A 21289-nucleotide genomic window follows, 5' to 3' on the forward strand; every position below is an offset into this window, starting at 1 on the left:
AACACAAATTTCATCAGAGTGGGTCTGTAATGACATGTTATTAAAACTTTATTACATGTAAAATGTGACTAATTGAAGACACAGATGAAGGAGCTGACAGATGTTTGATTTCTTTATAGCACATAAACAAGTTTGGCATTTCAAAAAGGTCATGGTTGCTCTCCTGCTCTCTTATCACACTCAACACAGACAAACCTTTTCAAATCCTACTGGCCTTTTTTTAACACTATGAATTACAAGGCACTGATTAAAACAAAGAATAAAAACTAAGCATTAGATTCCGTTTTTATTTTGTCTACCTTTCAAAAAAGATAATTCACGTCAGCGCATTTGTTTAGTAACTTCAGTTGGCCTTTTTGAAAACTTGCTTGGCAACGATGCCTTGAACTCTCATCTCCTGCAGAGAAAAGGAGAGAAAAAGCAGGGGGAAGGGTGTCAACGAGGACGACGACGGGACAGTTTAGCACATCAAATGAGAGTTAAATAAGTAAGAGTTCGCACGAATGTGTGACTGTATCCAAAACAGACCCCCCCCCCCTTCATCCTTTAACCTTGTAATCCCTCTTCCTTTCCAAAAACTTCCACTTATCTTTTAAAGCCCATCCCCCTTTTCAGCCCCGGCCAGCTCCCCCTCACTCCTTCTTCATCAGTCTCATACCATTCCCTCCAGCTTTGTGTAACTTCTCAAATCCTCGCTGGCATTTCTTTCCCAATTTTCTCCAGAGTTTAGCATCAACAAAGCGCCGTTTTGTCCTTCCAGTTGCAAAGGTATTAGGGGAACAACAAGCAATTGTTTGGAAGCTTTAAAAGTTGAACTGTGGAAGGCAGGTGCACCTCCAAGTGAGGACTTTTTTTAATTTTATTTAAGGTCTTAAACTTGAACCACTTTTACATAAATAGGATCTCCGTGCACAGAACAGGAAATGAATAACTCTGGAACCCAGGCGGATTTGCATGCACTCCCTATTTAAGTTTATTTTCCTTGTTCCGCCTTCCCCCCGATCCGTTCTTTTTTCCCCTAAAGGTACCCATCCTCACCAAATGCAGCTTGTCGCCCTCCAGCCAGTGAGTCCAGCCACGTCCCTCCTTCTCTCCTCGCTGCACACACACCAGCTTGTCTCCTTCCCAGCTCACTGTGGTCTGCAGGAGCACACACAGACTGCATCAGTGTGGGCTCAACCCCACAACTCTCCTTCTGGGTCGGACAGACTGATTGTGTTTCATATTCTAGTCATGCTCTGCATTCTCACTGGAAGACTCCTCACATGAATGGGTGGAATTTACCCATCTGGCTGTGATTACTAAACAAAAAGCACAGCAGGAAATGGGTCGAGGGCATTTAAAAGTCAAATAAACGCATTTATGTTTCACATCTATGGAGATCCATGGGGTCACGAACGTTTAGAAGAAATCCAGATACGTGCCTGACAGGTGCGTCCGTCCACCGGCCCCAGATCTTCAGTGAACTCTTTCCCGATGGTGAAATCCATGTTGAAGTTCTTGAAGGTGGTGAGCGTGCGGATCTTCATGGCTCCCGTCTCCGGGTCGTGGGTGATTTCTTTGGTGGGCTTCAGCAGACACACAATCTTCCTTAAAGCAAAATTAACATCTGACAGAAAAGAAAAGAGAAAACTCTTCAGTGTTTTGTCTTGTTGCATTGGGAGTGAACTCCCACTGAGCGCCCAGGGTCACAGAGAGGACAAGTTGGGGATTTCATCATTCTAATGTGCTGCTGCAAATAAGGATGGCCCACATCATCATATCAGACTTTGTAGATTAACATATTGATTATTATATGGAGGCAAACAGTGAAATCCGGTCAAAAGCAGCAGCTCTGTGCGTCATGGAGCAGATCAGTTTTGCTGGGGGGGGGGGGGGGGGGGGGGGGTCTTTTTTTTTTCTTTTAAGTCACCAATAAAATATTATTACCTAGAGCTTCGAGGTAGGCGTCCATATTTTGCTGCTCCACCATGTGAAATGTGCCGGAGTAGTTTGGCTTGGACATTTTTTTTTTCCTTTGACAAAAGCCTTCAAAAGGGAGGAATCACTTCTTGTTCTTTGCCTTTGTCTCTCCTCCAGTCAGGCCCAGAATCGCACAGTTTCAGCTTCCGCCCAGATTGATATCACTTTCTCTTGCGTAACTTTCCTTTTTTTTTCCTGACCAAGTCTGGACTGAACAGCTCCGCGCGTACAGCGAGCCTCTTAGTCTTATTTCCCACCGATGGAGAGCCGGTCGTGCAGCAGGAGGTTCCGCGCTCGGAGCTCCTCTGAAGGCTGCAACAGTTTAGGCAGATGTGTGCAGGAGCATAGAGGGAGGCTCAGTCCCCTTTTCACTGAAGCCATCCTTCCACCCAGGGGATCCGTTTCAGCTGGAGGCGGTGCTACGAAACCCTAAAACATGTGGTAGGTGGGGAATGGCTGTTGACTTATTGAGTTTATGACCATTATTAACAGCTGATAAAGCTGCAGTGGAGCTCTAACTTCTATTAAAACAAAAATTTTAAAATACCTTTTTTTAATATAGATAAAGTTTACCGTACAGGAATAATGCTTTTTTTTAAGGATCAAACTGGAATCAGTTTATTGTGAAAATTTATTTTGAAGTTATTAGCCAAATAAACTCTCGCGAGGTTTGTTTAGTTGCACAGAACACTACTACAGGATGAAAGGAACACATTTTGGGGGAAAATAACAATAAATAACTAGAATAATAACCACAATCTGTTTGTGATTAGTTTTTGAAGGGAGTTGAGAATAAAAAGCAAAACAGTTGGTAGTCTTTGCTTTAATGATTAACAAAAAAGTTGCCTAATTGTACTACAAAATAATAGGTGTACTTGAAGTTTATCACAGTATATTGTAAACTCAAAATGTTCCAATTTATTATGAAGTATGCAGTTAGTATACTTTCAACACTACACATACATGCTCTAGTAGTCTATAGCATACTTGCTATAAAACTTATTCTCAAGTATAGTAGAAGTATATTTGAATATAGTCTATAAGTAAGTAGAGTATAGAGTAAAGTACATTAGAAGTTTAATTTGTTTGATCAACTCTTATTTTTTATCTTTTTGCTAAGAGCATGCATATATTGATTTATTTGTGCAATAATTCTGTACACCAAATGATTTCAAAGGCCACTGATGTGTCAAAAGGAAGTGACTATAATGTAATTAGGTGGGGTTATGGTTACGGTTAAAATACGTCCAGGCAATGCAGCAATGTGCTTTTTGGCTGCGCATGTTACATGTGGTCAATATGAATTCCATCGATTTTTGTGCTTGGTCGCACATAAATAAATAAATCTATAATGACAGAGGTATTATTTAAGCTTTATTGGGAGTTAAATAGTCTTATCGAGTACAAAAAAATTACATTAAGAATTGAAAATAAAACAACTGCTTGAAAAAGTTTAAGATTGGATTTGAAGAGATTGTCGCAGTTAGTCACAAGAAGTAAAAAGTTGTTTACACACACTTTTTTATATTTTGACAATCACATTAATACATTTTAAAATGTCAAAACGTTTTTTCCCATCTTTAAAATTTCGTTGATTTGCATTTTTTACTGAAAAACGTACTTTAAAAAAACAGCATAAATATAACAATGAAGGCTCTCCAATTTTTTTCTATCTTTTCTTCACCGATCCACTTTTCTTGTCAGGCTTTGCCTTTTTCCCTTCTTTCTTTGCTTTTGACAGGTTTTCATAAACATCCTCCTTGTTTCTGCAAAAAAATAGAAAACTTTGATTACTGATTTGTTTTTTCAGATTTATGTCTTTACCGGCCTAAGACACAGATCTAAAAGACTAGTTGGAGGCTAATGAGGTGATAACAATATAGACCAACTATGCAAGAGTCATGTACTCAAAACTGTCGGTCAACTACTCTGAACTCCAAATGGGTCACAGTTTCCAGTGTTTAACAGGCTGAACTGATCAGGATCTGTTTGCTCTTTCATTCTTGTAATTAGATGATAGGAATGTTGTTTGTCTTTAACAGCTAACATGTTTCCAAAAGGAAAACACACAAATGAAGTGGCTCACTTGAACACAGCTTTCCTCAAGGACTGATTAATATGATAGTGAGGTGTGAAAACATGTAGTTCAGCATCACAACCAGGGATGAAAGCACTTTTTATCAACGTGTGGAGAAAAACCGTGACATCAATACCAGAATGAAAGCATTTGAAACTGTAGGTCGAATATGACCTTAGTGTTTACAGCTAAAACTAAAGTTATCCTTCATAAAGGTGTGCAGGATGTGCAGGATGTGCATGCATCAGCAGTTTTTTGGTATGTTCTCGCTGCCAGAAGGGGGAGTTAGAGTGTGCCAGATTAAACTCCACCTTTTGCAAAGCTAATTATGTGACCTAATTCCTGAAAATCTGCATTATTTCTTTATTAGCAACCAGATTCTACTGATCGTTTATCAACACAGCCTCTTTCACAGTGACCAGAAATAACCCTCTGACCTAAAGCCTCAGTGTCTTTTCAAAGGATTTTCCCATGAAGCATGAAATATTCTGCCCAGGGTGAACTTTGCTCCCAAAAAAAACAGTTTCTCTGTTTTTGTTGAGCACGTATAGATCTTTAGAGCGTTCACAAACGTCGAGAAACAAAAACATTAAAAAGGCAGAAATGAAGAAAGGCTTTTCTCCTTTTTTTGGCTATTTATTACTTACTCATCCTTGACCTTTACTAGCTTAAATCCACTGTGTTTTGTTGGATGCTGCAATCTAAAATCTTTGAGTCTTAACCAGATTTTGCTTTAAAGCATTTGCTAGCATTGTGAACTGTGTGTTGTGCAACATGTTTGCAAACTATAATTCAGATTACTTGTTATTTTTAAAAGTAATCCTGAAGTGACAAATTTAGATGAGAGCTGATCATGGTTAAAATAAATACAAGTCAATAAAGACTAAAAGACTAAACAGTAAAAAAAATGTAGCTTATTATTAGTAAACTTGTCAGCCTACAAGAACAGGACAGTCAGATGTTGGCTCTGTGAAAGAAAAGAAAAAAAGACTACACACACCAACTGAGCATCAAAATGGATAAGTGTTTGGGACTATGAAGCCTAAAGGGAAGTTTGGCCCTATAATTTAGGCAAAAAATAAATTAAAAAGACATGACTGACTACAAACAAAAAAGAACAAAAGATTTACTGTTTGTGGCGTTTTTTAACCTTTGGATCCCTCATGGTGTTCCTACTGTTACGTTTTTTAATCAAATTTCCTTACTGAAAATGTAGCGAGTAAAGCATTTTTCAAAACTAGTTATTAATGGCTTAGTTTGCTACAGCAAGAAGTACTATGCCGTTGTTCACTATTTTAGTAATAGTTTAGTAACTAGTTTAGTAGTTCCCTTCAGCACTGTCTCTTACTAATCGTGGAACAGTCGTGAAATTTTGAGCAGTCTCAGAACAGATGTGTCACACAGCATCGCCTTTATGCTGCAAAGGTGTCATAATATTAGCTCTATAAATTTCAAATAGCTGCAAAGCTGGCAATACAGAAACAAAAGGGAGACAGAAGTTTTGCCTCTGGATCCAGGAAAAGTTGTAGTAACCCAAGATTCTAGGTGTTAATGTTCACCTTTTGAGATATTTAGAGCAGGTTATCACCTCCTTTTGTCATATTGGTCTGTCATCTAAGCCCTTAAAAATCTTTGTTTCTATTAAAAGCTGTTTTCGCTCCTCTATCGTTTTTTCCCAAATCGGTTTTTTGAGGTTAAATAGGTTCTTTGGACTGTAACCCAGGGAAAAAACAATTATATCAAAGTCCAAACACAATCTTTCTGCTCCTGACACCATCTGCAGTTCAGCTCTATGACAAAAACTGCTCTCATAAGGCAAAAAAAGAAGCTAAGTCATGATTTTTTTAAACAGAAATAGGGCAGCAGTGTTAAATTTCGAGGGGTGATGTGAACGTGTAAAAGACACCCCATTCGTTGGCATGCTTGCTAACTTACTTTGACACCTTTCTGCTCGCTGGCTGGTGTTTGAGCTGCAAATTTCCGTACTCTGTGTCAGTCTCCTGTGGAGGAAAGAAAGAAATTCATAAATATTTGTGACACCTTTTCTTTTTTTTTCCACACATAAATGTTGTTCCTTATGTCTTCCTGGTAGTTAATTCTGGGCTCTCACTCTCTCTGGGTCAATGTTCATCTTGCATAAACCACAGTAATAGCTTATCACTCTGCTAGTATCAAACTAGTCAACTTCGATGTTCAGAAAAACACCTGCAAAGGTCTGTTTTTTGTTCCTATTTCAATGCAACTGAATTTTGAGAGTAAAAGCCATAATCCTGGTCATTGTCCAGGACTTGCAGTCCTGTTTCCTCACCATGTAGGCACAGTCCTTGGTTTTGGTGGTCTGTATGTATTCAGATACGGCCAGGTAGATGAATTTGTACTGGGCCTCGGTTTGCACCATACCAGAGCGCTGCTCTCGAACCATCTGTATGTACTTTGGGATGTCAATATCACAATCCAGACCTGAAAGAAAAATGTGATAATAGAAATGTTGCTTCACTAAAATAAATTAAAAAAAAACTTTTATTACATTTGAGCAGTTTGTTTATAAAAAAATGTTTACCTAGGGTGTCAATGGTGTCAATAATCATGTCAATAACCAGGATTGTTCCCGTCCGGCCGATTCCAGCACTGCACAAATTCCAAAAAGAGGTCATTTCACTGAAACCATAAAACTGCAATCCAATCGGAAACGCTGCAAAGTTCATCTACCCGTTTCTGTCGTAGTCAATTTTAATCAGTGTGCATATAGTTTTTTAAGTTATCGTGTGGAAAAACTTAATCCTTTTAGTTTAAGGATTTCCATGCTGTGGTTTTTTAAAATTTTTTTTGCATGTTTGTTTTTTTCTTTGAGTACCAGATTTATGTTTGTCCTGAAATGACTTTTTAATAAATGTAAAAAAGTTCCACACTAGATTACAGCCCCCTTTGATCTAAGATCAGCCAAAGCCGTGGGGCTAATTATAGATGTCAGGAAGTGCAGAAATAAACCGAAACCCATCCTCGATCGTGGTGAGGTCGCACCAACCGTGCACGCACGCATATTTCTGGGGTGCTCGTTTTAAACGGAAAACTGATCAGAAATTTGATCGTGCGTTGAAGAGGACATAAAGATTTCAGTTTCAAGGAAGTTAAATGTGTACAAGAAACTGTTATGGAACTTTATCAAAAGTTTATTAAGAGCCTTTAACCTGTTTCTATTGAGCTTTTATAACAGGCAACCCGTCATGTTTACGGCTGTGAGTTTACAGCTGTAATGTTGTAAATGATTATGCCCAGATTATAGCAGTTTCAGGAATAAAAGCACATTCACTTAATTAATATTAAAAGGGTTACTTAGGGAAGTTTTTATAGTTATTTTTCACGCCTGCATGAATCTGTCTGCTTCGAAAATCCGAATATAAAGCAATTCCTTTAGTCCTTTATTATCTTTTCTGTCTTTTATTATGATATAAGATTTGATGGGGGTTTACATGAACAAACTTCCTCCTCAATTAACGTTCTTGTAGTCAATTATCCTGGCTGTTTTTTTGTTTGTAGTTTAATCCATGTTTAAACCTGCTTCCTTTTATTCCTATGGATTTCTATTGTCTGCACTTTTTTTGGATTCACAAAAACATTTTCAATCTATTGTTAATCCTCTTTTAAAGATTACAGAAACGGAAGGGACTTTGGTAATGTGCAAAACGGTACAGTTTTATTCAGACACAGTGGGAATCAGTGCATGTGAGGGAAAGATTTAGGCTTTGGGATTCCTGAATTCTGAGGATTATGTAATCGTTACAACACCGCAGCTTTAGCATCCCTAAAGTCCACTAGGGAAATTCCAACAGGATCAACGTTACATCAACTCAAACCCTTTTGTTTAATTAGAACGAGGCTGAGCTTAAACCAGAAAACGTTAGATCAACTCTCAATCCTGTTAGAATTATCTTTTCATGTAGGATTATGAGAGCAATGCTTTGTCAAAAAGAAGATATATATTTTGCATAAAAAAAAAAAAGGATGTCCCTTTAGTTGGGGAACTTTTAAAGTACCTGCAATGAACAATTATGGGCCCAGCTTCAGGGTATTCAGCCTGCTTGCCGTTGACTTGAATCAGAAAGCTAAGGACTCCACCGGGCTCCTGAGGGACTCCGTGATCAGGCCAACTGAGGTACTGATAGTGCCAGATAGTACGTGACAGTTGTGGCTGGAAATGAGAAGATACACTGAGTATGTATGGAAAATCAGCTTCCTGAATAGACGTGAGCATGAGTGCGGTCCGTTTGGGTGTCACCTTTGCCATAGGTGAAATCTCCAAAACCCTGACTTTGTAGTCAACAGCTTCTCTCTCCGTGTCACAGGTCACTATGTAAGGGCCCACCTCCTTTGAACTATGCAGCTCCGGCCAATACGGCACACATTTATTCTGTGGGGGGAAAAAAAAGTCTAAAAAAAAACCACCCTACAATTATCATTATAATCAGCTGTACAGCTTTGCTTTTTTACAGGGCACTTCAATCCAAACCAATTTACAAAATGAATCATATTCACACCGTGGATTTAAGGGCTCTTTCACACCTGGACAAGTCCAAACACTCGGTCCAAGTGGGGAAAAATAATAACACCTTCATATGGTTCAGTTTGAGCCCATCAAACACCGGAAAACTTCACACAGATACAGCGGCTGATGTTTTGGAGAAGGTTCTGCTAAAAAAAAACTAAAAGAAAACTAGCTCTGGTTGGTGCCTTCATCCTTTTACGAAATCATTTCTGCATATATTTTCTCACTTTCTATTTTTGTTTGCCTTTTTTTTAAAGTAAGTAATTTATGTTCTAAGGTAGATTTTTTTCAGTAACAAAATTCACTTGCAAGCAAACTTCTGGACCACTGTTTTTTATTTTTTCCTAAAGCCTATAGCTAAGTCTATCTGACAAAGGGAGTAGATAATTATAAGAATTGTGTTCTTCAATTCTGCTCCCTTCCAATCATGAAAATGTTCAATATGCAAGAGAAACATGTAAACATTTGAACATCAATTTTCATGAAAGGAACAAATAAATAAATGAAACATGTTCTAGTTTGTCTAGTTTGTGAGTGTGAAAGGGCAGCACATGTTTTCTCAAGGATTTTCAAGAATGAAAAGTAAAGAAGTTGGCAGCTCTACAAACTTTACACAGTTGAGCCTTTTGCAATTTTCATTTAATACATGAATTTCCAGCAGCAAAGCCAACTCACAATTACGTCTGGCATCATAGAAATAAAGTTTAGGGTTGTTAAATTAGAAATGTTGGTAAAATAAAATATATTTATTTAATTTGAGATGTTGAATGACAACCAGCTACTTTTACATTAAGTGTTTTTATTTTCATCAAACACATAAATGAAACGATGGCTTTAAATTGTTCTGCTACTGACCCGTCCTTTCTCCACCTCTCTGGTCGTCATGACGATCACGCGCGTGTTCTCCTGCCATACCATCTGCCAAAAATCATTGACAGTTGTGGCTAGGCATCCCTGGGTGGCGATGTAAACCTTCTGATCTCCTAACTCCTGCAGTTTGTTCTGCAGACAGGGGTTGAGTCGGGCAAGACAAGTTAAAACAAACCAAACAGTCGACTGTCGGGTTTCTGTGAGCCCACAGCAACTTTTAGACTTACTTTTACATAGTTGGCATTGATGTAATCAGAGCCGACAACGTTGGGATCAGTGTCCTGCAGGATGACTCTCGTGTCGTTAACTTATGTTAAAAAGGGGGGGGGGGGGGGGTTGAGAGTAGGAACAATTGGTCACAATAAGCACCAAACATGTGGAGTTTTATTGAGAGAGGAGGATGAAACAGGAGCTCACAGGGAAGAATGTTCTTGTATCTGTTTTTGCTCTTATTTTCTGGTCTTTGGCCTTCCTCTCTGCTCTTTTTCACTTTGGCTTCCAACTTCTGAAGAGCCTGTCAGGAAGGGCCGAGAAGAACTCGTGGTTAGACAGATAGTCAGGTCAGTAGCGGTGGAAATACAGACCCTACGTATTTGTTCTTGTTTTGCACTTCTTACGTCAAATTCCTCCCAGAAGCCCGCCTTGCTCTTCTGGCCTTCTTCCTCCAGCTGCTCCTGTGGGGTCTGGTCCAGCTGCCTTACTCTGCTGTCGATATCTGCTGCGTTTACCCTGGTAGAGTAATACGGCTGGGGAAAAAAAGGCAAACAGAAAATATTTTTAACAGATATGAAAGTAGAGTTACGAAATTATCAACGAGGCAAACAAGTGAGTAATAATTTCTATCTGTGGGCTGCGTATTTTAACTTTTAACAAATATCATAAGAGCCGTGTTTCTGTCCTCCACAGCCCACGGACACTCTTAATTCACCGTTAGATGTAGAGATGTGGAATGTGTCATTTATGCTTTGTGTGACAAATTACAAAGCGTTGTTATTAAATGGAAAATGAGTTCAGTTCACCTGCTTGAGATAAACCCAGTTTCCAGAAACCTCCTCGATTCCTTTGCGTTTGTAGTAGTCCACTAAATCTGTCAGAGTGTCGAACGTTTCCGAGCCCCCCACTGTGTACCTGTCATTCTGGATGCACAAAAAAAAGCTTGTGTTGGTTGATTTTTCTCTAACACGCACATTATTTTCATTAGGTCCAAAAATACATAAAGTGCATACTAACTTTTAATTTCCTCACAAGCAAAAAATAATTGTGACAGAAAAAAAAATTATTAGAAGTTAAAAGCTTGAATGCATGCCATACAATGAAGCTGTGGTATATCTAATACCTTTAACGAGGTTGAACCTTTAGCGCTACAGCAAACACCAGCCAAGGATTTCACCTGACCTCAGTTGAGAGCTTATGAAAAGGCCTCTATGACCCATCACCTAATCCCCCATTAAGCTTTTACATGCTAACAGTGCATAGAAACAATGCCCCTCTTTTAAGTAAAGACTGAATGGTGTTTTCTGTGAGGTCGGTCGCAGCTAAAAATAAAATGCAAAAGCCCTAACGGTCGCCTGCCACGTCAGGATGCAGATCATGGAAACGAGCTGGCCCTGTTTTTTTTTCACACCGCTTAGGAAGCATGTAAACACTTAGATATGTCAGAAGAAAATAATATAGTCTTTGTAGCCAGGGGGAAAAAAGTGTTGAACATATCCGCAAGTTGAAACAAAAAGAAAAGTCTGTTGTTGCATAAGGCGGGGAAATGAGAGTTCATTTTAAGTTGCACTGCACAATTCTGGAAAGACCTTTTCTGACTTTTTCCCTTTTGTTGTGGTTTTACAAATATAAAACAAGTAGCAGTAAAGACAAGCACTCACCTGACACATTATCTTGATGTGGGAGACCCTTTTTGTCCCGCTTTTAGATATTTCATCTGTCAAGGCGGAGAGCACAAAATCTCCAGGCTTGGACAGCGACTCCCTGACCAGGAAGGTCCCGGGCTCATCTCGCACAGTGAGCAGCTTCTCTGCATTCGGGCCGGACAGGTGACCGTGGTACCACCTAGGGCACAAGCACACTGCTAAGCCACAGTTTTTCACATAGTCCCAGCCCGAGCTCAACTGGTTTTGTGAGCTGTCGAGGTTGACGGCTGTGGCCTCCACTATGACGGATCAGAATAAGGCAGTTTTTATGTGCAGGCGATTTTTGACTTGTAAATTGACATATCTTTCTCCTCAAGACTAAACCTGACCTGAGGATGAGTTAAAAACAGAAAAGTCTTCAGCATGTTGCATTCACACTGGAGTAAAAGCTGCAAACAGAAAGACTGGTTAAATTCACAGAACAGGGATGCAATACTCCTATATATATTAGTTTTTTGTTGCTTTTTTTTTTTTTTACAAAAAGTCTGTGAGTGAACAGAAATACTCTTAGTTGAGTTGAGTGTGACTTAATTTTAGGTACAGTTCTCTATTTCTTCTTCTAAACTTCCTGCATTGCGGTCGGAAAATTTCTGATGACAGATTTCATGCCTGAACAGGACAAAGTATTTATAGCCTGCCCCCCCTTTTCGATAAGTAGCACTCACAGATGCCCGTCCCTCAGCCTCCCTTCTTTTTCTGTCTGCTCTCTCAAGTGTTGTTTGCAAGCTTTGATTTACTTTATTTTTAAATCTCACAGAAATTTGTTAATCAAGGCTGCACAGTAGCAAGGAGAACCTGCAACCGGGCAGCCTGCGCCTGCCTGCACCTATGGAAAAAAAACGAATTTTAGCACGCGGTGCAATAACAAGCGTGTCCTCTCTGAGAAGTGGTATCAAAACAACTGCACCACAAAGTGACCTGCTGAGCTGCTTTTAATCACACTTTGCTGAGATGACAGAGAGTTTTGCGTCAGATGAGGAAGATAGCAAGTGAGCAAGATCATGATCGGGTGTGCAATAGAGGAAGACAGGCAGGGTCTGGCCATTGCTTTCAAGAGTGTCAAAACTTAAAGTTTCCAACCGCAGCAACAAAAGGGAAGTTAGACAACTGACAAACAGAGAGAAGCAGAGAAGAGAGAAAAAGGATGGGGGGGGGGGGGTAGTATGGGCTGCCAGTCTAAGCGAAGGCACAGAAAGTAAAGTTCTTTAGATTTTCAACCGATTCTATCACTGCAGTTGGACATCAATCAACTGGAAACCTTCTTCAGGAAGGAGGAAACCTCCATCAGTCAGACATCTTCATGCATGAGAAAAGTGGCTGTCAGCATCGGAGGATTAGCGTGAAACTCTCAAAGACTGTATTGCAATATTTGTTTCATTTTGTTCCCACACTAATTCAGATGAACAGCAACCAGTTTAAGACATTCATCTGATTTGCAGTTCCTGCAGAAGTTTTGTTGGTTGTGCACAAAGACATGGCCTATGCGTAACACCCGCCGACTAAATTTAATAACAAACCTTTGATGGAAGCACAAAAGAAGGAAATCAGGAGTTAGAACAAAGAATAAGTTAACAAAAATGTGCATAGTTTCTTAGTTTTCAATGTTTAGTTTTATGTTTACTGTAAGTTTTGGATTTTATCCTGCTTTCACGGAAAGCATCTTAGATATAATACATCCAAGATGAGGTATCTTGAACTGGAGAAAAAAGCAGTTTATTAGCTTTACTAATACGATTAGGATTGTAAATGGCGTACACTTCACCACCGTCTTAAAAGGCCCAGAGCGCTTTGCTGTCACAGACCCATTCACCCACATTCACACACTGATGGCAGTTCCGCTGCCGAACACTGGCGCTAACCTATAACTACCAGGAGAAACGTGGGGTGCGGTGTCTTGCCCAAGGGCACTTTGACACATGAAGTGAACCGGCAATCTTCTGATCAGCGGTTGATCGCTCTGCACCACGGCCGCCCCCAGTGTAATAATTTTGTTTTAATTGGCAGTTTTATGTCTTTAAACGTTAATACCAAAATTTGACAAAGTTTGTTACAAAAAAACATGAGGAAAGATTGCAAAAAATACTTTTAGTTTGATTTTCCAAGACTGGGTTGAGTAGGGAAGGAGACTGCAAATTGTATGAATGTACGCCATTATCACCGTTGAATCAGGGTGTGTATGACATGAATGCAAAAGCAATGTTTGCCACATTTCATATACGGTATTCAGAGTGTAATGTTGTGGAGTACAAACACAACCGACTGAGGCTGACTGAGTTACTGCTTATCTTACATAAACCTATTTCACTATGCAAGCCTTTAACTGTAAGTGAATAATAAAGCAGCCAAATAAAGAGCTGTAGGTGCTGTCATAAGCTGTTACTACAACAGTAAGGCCGAAGGTCAACTTACTGACACTCCAAAAGTTATTTGATAAAGGATCAAAATTAGCTTCATTTCTCTGCAAGAGTTTTTTTTTTTTAACTTCTGCTTGAAAAAGCAAAGCAGAATTTCTGTCACATTTTATGAGACTAAAAAGGTTGTAGAGTAAAAAAAAAGTTTTATAAAATCATTTCTAATGTCACGCTAAGAGGGCGTTAATGCTAACAAGTCTTCGTTACTAAGAATGATTTCTTGTTTTTGTAATATTTATGGTTCTATTTAAAATTGACAAAATGCACAGAAATTGATTGAAGTAAAGGACTTTGTTGTATTTTTTGACATGTCAGTTGTTTCATTCTAAATTATATTATAGTTGTAATTTTATACTGAATTGGTCTAACTATAAATCCTTAACTTTCATTTATTTGGAGGGTGCATGTTTTTTTGTTTTTTTTACAGTTATTTACCTCTCTTAATTGGTCTCTTTTGCTTGATGTGTGTATGTTGCTCAATGTCAAATAATTTGGCTCCTTATTTTTTCTGATTGTAGAAGAAACATGGCAGTTTATTCTAGCAGGACGCAGGTCCAGAGTTTGCCTGTGTTGATGAGTTGCACATCGGGACTTCATTACACGTTTGACATACGTTAACTCTTCCATCCAGATAATTAAGAGGGCATCTTTTGGGCATGGAAATATTGGAGTAAGAAACAGTTGTGTTTCAATAAAGAATGTGGGTAAAGGTTTTGCTATTTCCCACTTCAGATAATGTCGCCATTGCTTGTAACCTCAAAGCTCCTCTAAATGAGGCAACAAAGTCTCCACAGATTGAATAATGTGACAAACTGAAAAAGAGACAGATAAACCTCAATTACAAAGAAAAAGTGGCTGCTGGGCTCCAACTGATTTTTGTTGACACAATCGGATTTTAAAAAAGCAGCATAGCTGGTCACGGCTGACTATTTTTGGCTTCACCACCTAACCAAACACATTTACACCTCGCAAGCTTGAGGTGCGTGTGAGCGCAGGCCTCACAATGAGTTGAATGAAAGTAGGACACGTCAAACCTGCAGCGGAAGTGAAGAATGAAAAAGAAAAAAGGACTGAGGAAAGCACAGACCTCTCAGTGGTTGGGTCCGAGCAGTTTAGGGGATATTTAAGCTGGATAAGGGTGCCGTCCTTGTCCTGCAGGGTCCCACTATCGGATGTGTAGTAGTCCACCAGCTCAGACAGGGTGGCAAATTTCTCCCCTCCGTACAGGTCATAGTAGTCACCTGTGTTCTGGATGCGGATGTGGGTCACTTGATCACCCACCCTGGAGAGGAAAAAACAAAAACACCAAGGCCACACCAAGAAAACTGTTAACGGTTTCTTTGTGATGGCAGCAGGTACAAAAGCACCAGGTGAGGACTTTTATACTCAGTAAACCGACATAAACGTGATGGTCCTTTTCAGCCTGGCTACAGCTGCGAGCTTATCAAATATCGAAGTCAATCGATCCTATTAAAAGATTTTTGGCAGCATGTGTAACAACAAATTTATTTTCCATATTTTTAAGCTCAACTTGGGCGGCCAAAGGAGGAGAAATATTAGAAAAATGCGGCTTTAGCATCGGAATAAATAAAAAATCAGATTTAATAGACAATTTTACAAACAAAAATAACATTTTTGGTTCATCAAACTGTCGATCAAGCTTTCAGACTCTTTTTTTTTTTTTTTTTTTTTTTTTTTACATAAAAACATGTTTTTTCTGTTAGAATTATTGTTTTTTAATCCAAATGAAAGGATAAGAATTAACCAAAATGCATTTTTTTCTAAGAAAGTGGCCTTGGGAGTAAGTAGATCATTTAGAGCTGTGCACTTTTTCACACAAAATTGGAAAGTGCTAACTGTTTTCACAAAGTGGAGCTTGGAAAGGGATCTTTTGCTGTAAGAAGTTACAGATAAGACATCTAAAATGAGCAAATCTGACTAATTTTCTGCTGTTGTTCAAAGAAGATGCAACCACGTCTTTTGGAGTTCTGTAACAACCTTTTTTTTCAATCCGCAAAGTTTTATAAATTATAAGAATCGCTTCCATTGCTGCTACTTTTACTCACTTTAAGAAAAGGCCTCCAACAAAACTGGCATGTGTGCGTAGATCATTCGCATCAAAATATAGGCCCTGGCGGGAGCCTGCAGCTCTCAGCTTATTTTCTTATCATCAAATAAAGGCTGCAAAACTTGAAAGAAGTTTTGCAGATGCAGCTCATGTGCTGCATCTGTTCACACCAGACATTACCTGACAGACAGGGAGAAATCTCCAACGTTTTTCTTGCTGGGTCGAGCTAAAAAGCTTCCGTCAATGCCTCGCAGCTTCAGTATTTCCTCAGCCTGCAGGCCTGTGATGTCTCTGTGGAACCACCTGGATCGACGCACAAAGATAGAAAAGATGAAGCACAACAACATTGACCTAGTAGAAGGCATACATGTGTCACATAGATTTAAAATGTACAGCTTTAAATAGACCAAGAAAATCCAGGTGCACGCATACGCAAAAGAGAGATGGGAGTTTCTCGACAAGATCAGGGGTGCAAGAAAGTGTAAAGATGGAGAGAAAAGCTGTACTTTTTAATAAAAGAAGGGAAGAAATTCAGGTGATGATCTTTTAAACATTATTAGGTTTCATTACAATCTTGAGTAGATTCTTTGTAAAAATCCTCAAAATCAACATATTCATTTTTATATTTTTTGTTTTAGAGTCTCAAACATAAATAATACTAAGGCAGAGGGTGACTTTAACGTGATAAATTAAAGGTTTTATTAAAGCCTTTGGTTTCACTGGCCTAAGAAAGATAAAAGACAATTTCATGTGATGAACCACAGTCCAAATCCTTGATCCAATAAGGGTTTAACATAAACCTTCAGAAACTATTTTCACTTTACCTACATGCAATTTGTTGATCATCAGGAAAACAAAGCGTGCATTAGGGCATAGTCAGTAATGCTGACGTACTTTAATAAATTATGTTGCTTTACAGCCTTATTAGCTAGACGAATAACCAGGTTTTTAAAATCTGACATATTGCACAAAAAAGGTTAATAACTGTTTTCGAACACATGATCTGTCTGACACTGTGGAGCTTTGAGGAAACAACAGAACTGAAACCTAAACACTTTATTTATGTCCCAGTCTCTTATACTGAACTTGCAGGGTTTAGCTGACGAGGGATCACAAATGACATGACAGAAGAGGAGCAGGACAGGCCAGCAGCAGGGAATAGACAAAAGGAGGAATGGAAACAGAGAAGTTGTTGCACAAAACACAAAGAACAAAACCAGAGTTTGATGTGTCCGGCAGAGGCTTGACTCACCGAACCATGGCGTCTCCTCACTTTTTCTGGGACTAAAGAGAAGAAGAGCGATTTGGGAAGAGTCGCTTGTTCCTGCGGCACATGTGTAGACTCAGATCACACACTTTGGCGTTGAAAGTTTGTGTAGTTTTTGCAGCTTCCTTACTTTTGGTCTACTTGAATTGTACATTTACCGCAAACACATTTGGTATGTCAAGCGCTAACTTGACCTTCAACTTAAGATATTTTTATCAAGAATCAATTAAATCTAATTGCCTTTGCTCTCCCTCTGGTGTAACACATTAACTTAATACCCACCCCTGCCCCGCCACCACCCACCAGCGGACCGCCGCTGACCCCGGTTCTCAGTCTTCCCTTCAACAGCAAAAGCAGGTAAACACTTACTCTCCTCAGCTGCTCCTGAAAACAACTGACACTGGTCGAGACGTTGACGCTGTATGTGTCTGTCTCCCCTCCTCTGCGTCGTGCTCATACGCTCTCCCCTTCCTTCCTTTCTACGTCTCCTTTCACAAAGTAGTGAAAGCAAGACAGGAACCAAAATAGCTGACAGGCCGGAATTCCTCAAGCAGATAAAGATGGTGTCTTTTTTTTTTCTTTTTCTTTTATTGATGACCAAAATAAAAACGTTGCCAATCTAAGAGCAGAGAAGGCTTCAACTCCATCACCTCCGTCTTCTGGAAAAACAGCTGCAGAGCTTCTTTAGATGACTCCTCTGTTCAGAGCTGTGAGACAACGGCAATTCCAACAGGCGTATGGTTGAAAAACACCCTCCAAAAAGGCAGTTCCATCTCCTCATCAATGCACAAATATGCCCGCTCTTTGTCTAACAGAAAGTATTTGCAAAGTTTCCTCCACCTGTCGGCTGAATCTGCCCTCTGTTCTTTACTTCCAGGTGTGTACGAGTGTGCGAAACACAAAGGTCAGAACAGAACACTTCCTCATTTGAACCTTCCCCCCTCTGCATGTGTGAGGCTGCATGTGTGCGTGTGCTGCTGCAAGCTGATATATCATGTGCTGTTGTCAACTGTTTTAATTTAAAGAACGCCGATCCAGCACCTTGAAAATTGCTGCTTTATCCTTATACGGAGTAAATTATCTGCAGCCACAAACACAAAGTACATATTGTGACTTTTAGGGGAGTTTTTTGTATCCCTAAAAACAACACAAAAATTTGCGTAGAAGCAAATGCACAACAAATGAAAATGCAAATACAGTAGCAATTATTTCATGAATTCCTCACAACCAGATAGCATGTAAGTGGAAAATAATGGTTTCCTACATGAGGTGTAAAATCGTTCAGTGACTAGCGGACTTTGGTGGTTTTATGTGTTTGCAGCAAAAAATTAAAGGAAAAAGTGAATAAGTGTGTAGTTTCTAGTACATGGTGCAGCTCTCCCCGCCCCTGCACCAACAAACACACACATGCAGCCCTGCAGGTGTCGTCGGGGTTAACGCCCGCTATTGTTGTTTGCATTATTTGCCTCACTTGCGCTTTGCAGTCAGACTTGGTTTGGGGTCTCTTTGTTTCTCAGATGTTAAGGCTTCAAATCTCAGACAAAGGCAGACGTTTTTCACACACGTATAGAATGGCTGTACACCTACAGTGATGGAAAAAAGGTTCCTGATTTGATCTTTTCACTTGGGCTATCAGGTTTGCTTGCACTGCGCTGCAAACTGATACTTTGAGCATTTTCTGCCTCATAAAAAAGGTGAACAGAGAAACATCTATAGTTTGTTGATCTTATTAAATGAACCAATCAGTAGGAATAGAATTGATTGAGTGCATGTTTTTTCTTCAGGGAAAAACAACTCCTTTATTTTGATTTTAGATATTTAGTTACTTTAAGCCCTGCAACAAATTGGCTGCTTCTCCAGGGTTTATCCAACAGTAACAGGGATAGGCTCCAACAACCCTATGACCCTGAAAGGGATTCAGCAGGTTCAGAGAACTGATGGATGGATTGTAGCTTTGAAGTCGGTTTAATGGTTGTTGTTACTTTAAATGTTATTGTTGCTTTTGATGTTTAAAAGTCTGAATATCATATTTAAAATGCTGCTATAAACAGCTGCTTGATGGAGAACTGAATTTGAATTGTGCCAGTTCCTGGCAAGCTAAGTAGCAGCTGTGCTAAAAACAAACAGCTATCTTTGGAAACATGGGCCCTATAATACAAAGCAGTCTGGAAAGTTGACGACTGAAGATAGACACCAAACTTTCTAAAACGCCGAGGGTCATTTTTTATGGAGAGGAGGATGTAGGCTTACTGAAGAAATGCCAGACGGAACCAGCTATTAGGAAAACAATTGAAAGCATTGTCTTCTTTGTTTTTCTCCTTCCTGTTCTGGGAAAGCGTTTCTCAACATAATTAACACCAAAATAACTCTAAATGAGTTTCTAAACTTATTTAGGACACACACAGGCGTCTCCTTCAACAGCGCTCAGACTCTTGGTTTTTAGTTTTTATTAGCTTAGCAACCACCAGGTGGCCTGATCCAGTGCTTTTGTATGCCGGTCCCAACTCAGGGCAAATGCAGACGGTTGTGTCAAAGAGGGTAACTGACATAAAGCCAAAGCCAAATCAGTCATGCAAATTACAAGCAGAACTTTTACACCGGATTGGTCATGGCCTGAGTTAACCACTACCACCGATAATGTTGACCTTCAAGCCGCAGGTGGAAATTGAACCACAGCCGGTGGAAGAAAGAGTGGAGGAGGGCAGAAAGAGAAAAGGAAAATCAGGAGTCGAGGATGTAGAGCAGGAAATTTGAATGTAGGGAAAACTAGAGAGTTGGCTGACATGACGGAAAGAAGAAAGGTAGATATCCTGTGTGTGAAAGATCCCAGATGTGACGTGAGCATAGCGTACAGATGAGGAGCAGGTTCAAGTTCAGGTGGGATTTGAGCTGGAGGAGAAGGAGAAATTCAGGAGGGAGATGGATGAGGTGATCCAGTGGATCTGTAGAGGGGAATGCGTATCGATTGAAACAGACTTTTACACTTGGTCTACCGGAATTCCACCACTAGAATCACCATGGCAGTCATTTAGACTGCTGGACATTATTTGCATTGAATTTGGATTATACTGACACTATACTATAACATCTAAGCGTGTTTGGGGAACTAGGTAAAACAGAACAAGACAATACGTAAAAGCTAAAATAAATGAGTTCATAAAATAAACTTCACAGAGTACAAAAAGCAAAAGACAGTAAAGCAGGAGAAAGATCAGAAAAAGGTTGTGAATAGTGAAATATGGCACCCCCCGTAATAAAAAAAAAAAACATGGAGTCAATTTGACTGCTATGGTCATTCGAGGTAGTAACACTCTTTTGTGTTTTGACATTTGACTGATGAAACAATAGTATAATAAAATGAACTCATATGGGAGAAGTCTGCAGGTTTTTTTAAACCAAGTTATGATGTTGCAAATTTTCCAATGACTGCTTTGTTAGTTCTAGCGTGTGACATGTTGGAGAGGGAAAGAGGTGATGAGTAAGTGATGAGGAATTTGGTCTTTGATATGGTTATATAGGAGGATAGATGGTAATGGACTTTGCCAAAAGAATGGAAAAGGCAGAGAACACTTCACGGTTTTCAAAAAGAGAGGATAATAGAGTGACATATAGGGGTGGATGGAGGAGCAGACACGTTGATTCTATTTTGTACAGACGTTATATGAAGAGGACAAGAACAGAACGGAGGACCAAGTAGAAGAAATTGAAAAAAGAAGAGTGCTGTGTGGCATTTAGGGAGGAGTCCATTTATAGATTGGACGATGTTTTACGCAGAAAAACACATTTTCTATTACCAGCAAACAAAAACAGATGAGATGGTACAGTTTAACCGAGACAAATGAGAAGCTAATCTATCAGATAGCATAGAAGCAGATAGAAGCATTGTTCACACAAAACAGTATATATATGTATATAATTTTAATTACTACTTAAACTTGCAGAAAAAAAACCTAAATAAGACATTTTGTTTGCTAAAAATAGAATCAGTTTATTCAAGTTCACTGCTAATAAGTAATTAAGAATTCATAATTATATATTGTAAACAGAAAGAGAAACAGCTCCATAGCAAACACATTTTCCATGCATTTTGCCTGACAATTTCTTCTGCAGATTATTTGTAGTGTTCATATATCTAAACATTGACACAAGGAGTAAATAAGATTTAACCCATT

The 21289-nt window shown here is 39.3% G+C and overlaps 2 protein-coding genes across 2 annotated transcripts; both read right to left on the reverse strand.

The window, feature by feature from the left end:
- Positions 1-23: 23 nt before the first annotated feature.
- LOC101173969 (retinol-binding protein 1) lies at positions 24-2351 on the reverse strand. Its single transcript, XM_004077976.4, has 4 exons — positions 1930-2351; positions 1425-1609; positions 1039-1140; positions 24-397 (listed from the first exon to the last, which is right to left on the reverse strand). Exons 1-4 carry the CDS (start codon positions 2003-2005, stop codon positions 344-346), a joined length of 417 nt encoding a protein of 138 aa, XP_004078024.1. The 5' UTR covers positions 2006-2351; the 3' UTR covers positions 24-343.
- Positions 2352-3323: 972 nt separating this feature from the next.
- Positions 3324-18004, reverse strand: ptpn6 (protein tyrosine phosphatase, non-receptor type 6). The gene is made up of 16 exons (XM_023964450.1): positions 17487-18004; positions 17103-17174; positions 16031-16153; positions 14870-15064; positions 11327-11510; positions 10472-10588; positions 10070-10198; positions 9870-9966; positions 9680-9759; positions 9438-9584; positions 8316-8447; positions 8074-8228; positions 6600-6667; positions 6348-6499; positions 5975-6039; positions 3324-3728 (listed from the first exon to the last, which is right to left on the reverse strand). Exons 2-16 carry the CDS (start codon positions 17108-17110, stop codon positions 3632-3634), a joined length of 1749 nt encoding a protein of 582 aa, XP_023820218.1. The 5' UTR covers positions 17111-17174; positions 17487-18004; the 3' UTR covers positions 3324-3631.
- Positions 18005-21289: the final 3285 nt, after the last annotated feature.

This window comes from Oryzias latipes, chromosome 16, assembly GCF_002234675.1.
Source record: "Oryzias latipes chromosome 16, ASM223467v1".
In the NCBI taxonomy this organism is placed as follows: Eukaryota; Metazoa; Chordata; class Actinopteri; order Beloniformes; family Adrianichthyidae; genus Oryzias; species Oryzias latipes.